The sequence below is a fragment of the Mauremys mutica genome, chromosome 6, assembly GCF_020497125.1.
Source record: "Mauremys mutica isolate MM-2020 ecotype Southern chromosome 6, ASM2049712v1, whole genome shotgun sequence".
Taxonomy (NCBI): domain Eukaryota; kingdom Metazoa; phylum Chordata; order Testudines; family Geoemydidae; genus Mauremys; species Mauremys mutica.
The window spans coordinates 29,849,946-29,857,061 of NC_059077.1; the positions used below are offsets into that span (position 1 = coordinate 29,849,946).

General features: G+C 42.1%; 1 protein-coding gene across 1 annotated transcript in view; it reads right to left on the minus strand.

The window, feature by feature from the left end:
- The window catches only part of HCN1 (hyperpolarization activated cyclic nucleotide gated potassium channel 1), a 290,597-nt gene extending 283,718 nt beyond the window's left edge, over positions 1-6,879 (minus strand). Inside the window, exon 1 of the mRNA XM_045021684.1 lies at positions 6,529-6,879. Coding sequence (XP_044877619.1) covers positions 6,529-6,674 — 146 coding nt within the window. The 5' untranslated portion in view covers positions 6,675-6,879. The remainder of the gene's footprint in view (positions 1-6,528) is intronic.
- Positions 6,880-7,116: the final 237 nt, after the last annotated feature.

Below are 7,116 nucleotides of genomic sequence, written 5' to 3' on the forward strand. Positions count from 1 at the left end.
GAGGAAAAAAATGCTAAAGAAAATTGCATATTTTAATTCTGAGATGCAATGTAATGAATGTGTTGTTATACTAGAGTACAACACTGTAGTGAAATACTGGAAATGCACTTGGGCTGAAACCATGCATTTTAATGCTAAACTATCTTCAGCCATAAGGATAACATATCTGTAAAATTAAATGATGTATTTAAATAAATGAAGGCATAGTCCTTCCCAGAGCATTAAGGTGTACAGAGGGTGTGGGCCTGCTGCAGTAACCTTAGTCAGGGAAGCATGCTTTCAATTGCATGTCTGATCAGCTCTGCTTGATGATGGTGAGAGGACTAGGAGGCAAGAAACCATGTCCCTCATCCCACTGGGATACTATAGATGCACTTAAATTTTAACAAAAGTATTTGTAACTGGTATTTAGATGTCTAAAATAAATATTGATGACTAACTTTAGTTAGTCAAGTTGGATAATTGAGCATTAAACAAACAAGTCATATAATGACCGCCATTAGTGAGGCATTATGAAAATTAAAATAATAGAAATCAGAGATGGAAAACACCTATTGTGTCATCTAGTCCATTCCTCCTCCATGAAGACAAAGTTTTAGACCCTACATTACACTTCCTATTGCTTTGTCCAATCTACTTTGAAATGTCTGAAATGATGGAGCATCTGCTACTTCACTTGGGAAACTATTTCAAAGCTTAGTAGACCTTATTGCCAGGATGTATTCCCTGATATTGATTAAATGCTTCCATGAATTGAGTTAAGGCTGCAATTTTGTCATGTCAGCTGTTAGCTAATGTAGTAGGATGAGCTCAGTGAAAAGTTCAAAAGTTGTGGGAATATAGTAAGCAAAAGTCAATGACATTTTTTATACTCAAACTATCTTATATTTCTCCATTTTCATGCACACAAAAGGAAGAGTTCATGTTCTGTAAAAGTTTTGTTCATAAGAATTGCCGTACTAGTTTTAGAAAATAAGAGGGGGAAATTGAACCTGGGTTGCTCACATCCCATTGTGAGTGCTCTAACTACTGGGCTAAAACATATAATAAAGTGGGTGGTACCACCATCTCCAATGGCCAGATTTGAATGGCATCCAATCCAGTAGGCATCCTATGAACATGCATACAGGATCAGGCCCCATACACAATTTACATGGCTGAACGCTTATCTTCCCTGGGTTCGTGAATTGCTCTAGGACTTAGGAGGGAAATAGGTATCTGGATTCCCAGAGGGAGGCAACAATGCACATGCTCAGAGACAGAAACATAGGCACCTAGGAAATTTTTACTCTGAAAACTTAGGCATCAAATGAGTGTGTACAGGGTTTGGCAGGAGTTCTGTGAATTGCAGTGGAGCCAAAACTGGGACTAAGGCACCTTTGTGGATCTGGGTAGATGCAATATAAATAAAAACCACTATTGTTTAATATTAGGTGTATTTAAGCTTTGAATCTGGCATACCCCATTTCCATTCACTAAACCCTGAACTTTTCTGCTGAAGTTTTAGAACTGGCTTTATTTTTTTCTTTTTCAGGTATCATAAAAGGAGGAGGAGGATTTGCACTCCTAACATAGCAGATTTCAGCACAGGGATTCTGACAATTAAAACTGTCAAGAGTTGAATGCCATTTTTGTAAAGCAGAATATCCACCCTTCTAAATCTTAAGGTTTTTTCTTTTTTGTTTCCTAATTCACTTTTGTATGTATACTGCCTGATATTATATAATATATGCACAATTGCATAGATTCTATGCAGATGTGAGCTGATTTGTGAGTCTGTCATGTATAAAAGAAAGATTTCATAGGGCTTGACCATAAGACCCTAACACAAATGAGCAGTCCCAATAAAGTTAATAGGACTACTGATGTGCCTAAATGTTGCAGGGTTGAGTAATTAGGGGCAAGCACCTGATTGAAAATCAGGCATATAAAATATCCCTAACAGAGGAAGTGGATAATGAATAAGTCACACTACTTCAAGGTTAATCATTAAATACAATAATCAGCATGCGATCAAATGATTAAAACATATACAAAAATAAGTGAGTCATTGAGAACATCTCTTTATCGGTGTTCTATTTCATAGCATGCTTGATAGATTAAGGGCCCAATACTGCAACTCTCTTTTACATGGGTAGCCCTTACACATGTGAGCAGGCCCATTGATTTCAATGGATCTGAGCACACTCTACATCCCACAGAAGACACTCAGCATTTTAATAAACACCCTGTAACAAAAACAATTGTATGAGTTACAACAGTGTGTTTATCACAGTCAAAAGGAAATCTTATCCAGGGTTACAGATTCAATAATCACCGCTAGATTGTGAAGAGATAAATGGAGGCATTCTACAGAGTTTCTGACATGTATTTAGTACAGAGCTTACATAATGGTTTGCTAATTAGACATTAAACCCCAGAAGATGGAGTTGTTCTCTTGCAAGAGACTACCGGAAACAAATGGTCCCTTTACGGGGAAACTACGTAATACTTATGGAACTTCTTTCCCCAAAAGCATACATATCTGATGGAGAACAGTCTTCTCTGCAGCATAGACAAGCTAATGCTTCCAGAAAATATGGTGCTAAACACAGCAACAATTTTAGCAACTGAATCAAATTACTGATTTTTTTTTACATCTTATGCAATGAGCTTTCCACACTACTGTTCATATCATTTAAAAAAAAAAAGGTCAGAGAAGGAATTTAAAAGCTATGACATCCACACAACAAAATATTGTACAGTAGATAATCTTACACAAAAACCCACAGTGTATTTTTAAGGGGAAATGTTATCAATATTTTATCTAAAGCAAAAAAGAATGCTTCAAGTAAGTTTGATGCACTTAAAATTTTCAGCAACAGGGGAAAACAACAACACAAACTTACAGCAAGGCACGTCAGATATTGCCCACATTTGAAATAGTTAACATGATATTCTTATGTTTTTATAATTTACACTTGATGCCCAAATTTATTTTGTACAGTGGCATTTAAAAAGCCTCTATGCCTTTTGTACTGGTGATGGAATTAGTCAGTAATAATTTTACTATTTTTAGGAGCTATATTACTCAATGTCTTTCCTGCCTGATGGTGTCAAATATTTACTTTTTATAATATTATCTTGATAGCAAAATGCAAATGTAAAGAGGCACTTAAAGTAGGAGCAGAATGAAAGGAAAATGATTTTATATACCATATTAAAATGCTAGTATAATAGGCATTCATAGTGCAAGTATGGGTCCAAGATACCCTTAGGCCTTGTCTACACACAAGAGTTGTTTCAGTTTGTAGAGTTAAAGTGATGCAATCATCCTAATGGAGACGCAGTTATATTAGTATAAAGGTCTATATATTGGTATATCTATTTCTGTATAGGAAGGGAAATAAGCTATACCTGTATATGGCCTCTTTTTTACATGTATAATTGCATTCACACTAAGGCAGTTGTACCAATATAGCTATTCCAATAAAAATCACACCTCTAACTGAAACAGTCATACTGGTACAAAAACTGTATCAACCTGCCCTTAGAACCACCACTAGGACTTAAAAAAAGAAGCTGTGGAACTAATCTGCACGAATGATTAAATGTAATTTTTGACATAATAAAATATTTCTCTCCCCCCACTTTATTTATTTGCAAAATACAACTAGTTCAAGCACATATTGGACCCAGTACTGCCAAGGGTGGAGCACTATCTGCTCTCATTGGAAAAAAAAATTAGAAGATTCAGTCCTTATTGTGTGTTAGATTACCATCAGTATACTTATCATCTACTTCATCTGAGTCTATCAGCATAAAATGTTTCACTTGTAAGGCAGAAATCTATTTAATTCATAAACTAATACCACATAAAATATTATTCTACTGTATATATCATTTAAGAGTCCAATTCTGCAACTACGTATACTCCTGAATAACTTTAATCACAGGAGTAGTCCACTTGATTTTAATGGGAATACTCACATGAGTAAAGTTACTCATGTTCTACATTTGCCTAAAATTCGAGACTCTGCCACCATTACTCACTTTAGTTTGAACTGTAAGCCTGGCTGCCCACTCATGCAGGGAAACAAGGGGGCATAATGAACCTCCTTAATTGCCTGTGCATGCTATCCACATCACCAGACCCTGTGCAGGCTGCTACATTCCCTTCTTAGGCAGGAAGAGCGTGGGTGGACAAGTGGGGAATAGGTGGAGCTTGACTCCCAGCTCCCCTCTCCACATGCACCTGCCAGTGCAGCTGAGCTAGCATGGGAAGAGGAAAAAAAGACTATTCCAAGAAAAGAGCTAATGCAGCTTACTTCCCCTAGGGATCAAGGACAAAGCAAGGATTGAAGCGTGACTCTGAGAGTCACAATTTAGTGACTGCTCTGCTCCTCTCATAGCTGTGCTGACCTTTACTTGGGCTTGAATGCAAGGTTCTAGTACATCCCATTGAGTGATACATCACTTTGAAAATAGTCCCTTTGGAATCAAGGATTTAATAAGAATCTCTCTTTCATTTCTTTTGAAAAACGTACTATTTAACCTACTTCTTTCTTTAACAGAACAGTGTAACTATTTGATTTAAACAGGTGTATCCCTTTCTATGACAGTCACTCACTATTCTATGTATATGAAGAGACTGATGAACTGCGTACTTACACTATCAACCCTTTTAAGTACATTTATTATTTCAGAAAGTACTACTATAATTGTGATTAATAAATTGTACAAAGGCATCCAACCAATTTTTATAAAGTAGTAAAACAACTAATTCTTCACAATAATTGATTTTAATATAAATACGGTTCTCCCTATATGTTTATTGTTGTACCTTTTTGAAATATATTTTTATTTTAATTGTATATTTTTATGTTTGATAGCCAATCAAAATATTTTGACATTAACATTCTAACTGAATATTACATTTACCGTTTTAACTATAAAAAGTCATATTGCACTCTAATTTTCTGGGAAAATGTATGTGCAGTTAAAGTCTATAATATACTTAAATCTTAAACAACTTTTGTATAGTATTTGAAAAATTAGAAATAAATAAGTGATTTCTTTGAAGCATGAACTCCAATATATTCCTGGCATAATACAATAATGTGACACTATGGGAAACAAAATAAGCTTTTCCTGATTTGGGCAAGGTCATTTTCCCCTCTCTGAGGATACTACAGAACCGTTTTAGCTTTATATTACCTGACAGACCTCATAAATTTGGAAATGCTTTCAAACCAACTATTAATGGATTAAATTGAAAAGGTCATCGATTCTTAACATTGCCTGCTTCTTCAGCATCTTTTGTGCCCTTTCTGGGGCATTTAAAAGGCTAAGAAGGGCACAATTATATTTTCTACCGTATATATGGACACTGACATACTTCATATTCCAGGAAACACAAGGGCACAGATTCCAAGGTTATGCTTAGCATTGGCCCGGGATTTTCAGAAACCATAACAATCAGCACCACGGCTAGCTCCCACTTAGGGACCGGGTAGAAATTCTACCTGTTTTCCTTCTCCCCAGTACATAACGTTATAGCTCAAAGTGGGAGCGCTCTCTAGATGACTTTCAAGCTCCAGGTAAATTAAATAGGAACAAACCTCTTTCTGTCATTAAGCAAACCTCCATTCCCCCTCAGTCCACCTAGTCCTTGTTCAAGTCCATGCATTTTATTCACGTGGATATATAACCTTTAACTATTTCTGAACAGCTCACGCCGTGCGTTCAGCATCAAATGGCGAAGCTCGAACAGCGAGTTCTCACACTAAAATAACGTGACAAGGGATGTCTGTCTCAAGTGTTTGCAACCTTCACACAATGCACCGACTGGCAAAAAGTACCCTCCGGCTTGACTGTTTTCGCACCAACTCTCGTCTTGAGCTTTGCCTCTCTACCTGGCCTGTCTCCTTCTTCTCCCCGTGAAGCTGTATGACATAGATCTGGGACCGGAAGAGACACCCCCACCCCCCAAAGTTGTAATCACAGACTCGTAGCCAAGGTCGTCGGGCGTTTTTGGAACCACTTCTCCTCCCCTCCCCCGTCGGGGACTCGGAACCCAGCGCTAGGTTTCAGGTCCTGCCCTTGCACAGCCTGGCGGGGCTTCCTTGCTGGCCAGGGCCCTGGGTTCCTGCGGCGCCCGAAGACAAGAGGCGCCAGATGCCGCCCCAGGCTATCCGGAGGCGCGCGCGTGGTGGGCACACACCCAGAGCCACACTCCACACCCGGGACCACGCCGCCCGCCCCCAGGCAGCTCCTTTCCACCGCCCCGCGACGTCCTTCCTCCCAGCGCACGGCCATTAGACACGCTGCAGGGTGCGCACCATGGGGGACGGGCGCGCCCCGGGGCGCGCTCTGCACGCCTGGCTGCACTTTATTTGCCGAAGTTTGTCCCTGCGCTGCCTGTTCCGAGGGAAGCCGCCACGCTGAAGCGGAGGGGCGGGGGTCCCTGAGTGCAGAAGGCACCTGGGAGCCGCCGGCCCTCGCCCCGGGGCAGCTGGGCGGGTCTCTCCCCGGGGAGCCCGGACTCACCTGAAGTCGCTGTAGGGGTGTATGATCCAGAACCCCGCAGTTTTAACCCTTTCCTGCTCTTTCTCCACTGCCTTCTGGCTGCCGAACATGCGGAGGGAGAATTTGTTGACCCCGGGCTGCAGCATGGAGGTGAACTGGCGCTGCATGAAGCCATACTGCCGCCCGGAGCCCTCGGCCTCCTCCAAGCCCACCCCGGGCTCCTCGCAGCCGCTGCCGCCGTCCACTTTGAAGCACACCGAGTTGCCGTGCTCCTTCCCGCCGCCCGGGCTGCCCAGCGCCGGCTTCGCCTGCAAGGCGTTGACGCTGCTGCTGCCATCGTCCCGGCTGCCGGGCGAGGAGCTCGGCTTGCCCGCCTCCATGCTGGGGGGGGAGCGCTCTCCAGCCTGGCCCGGGCTCCTGCGGCACTGGGAGTCCGGGGCAGCGCAGCCAGCGGGCCGGCCGGCCGCCTCCCTCCCTGCCGCCGCCGCCGGTGCCCTTCAGCAGCTCAGCCCCTCTGCTGCTCCTGGCATTGCGAGCCCAGCCGGCACTGACACGCCGGGGAGCCGCGGCGCTCGCACCGCTCCCTTCGCCTGCCCTCTGCTGGCGGCA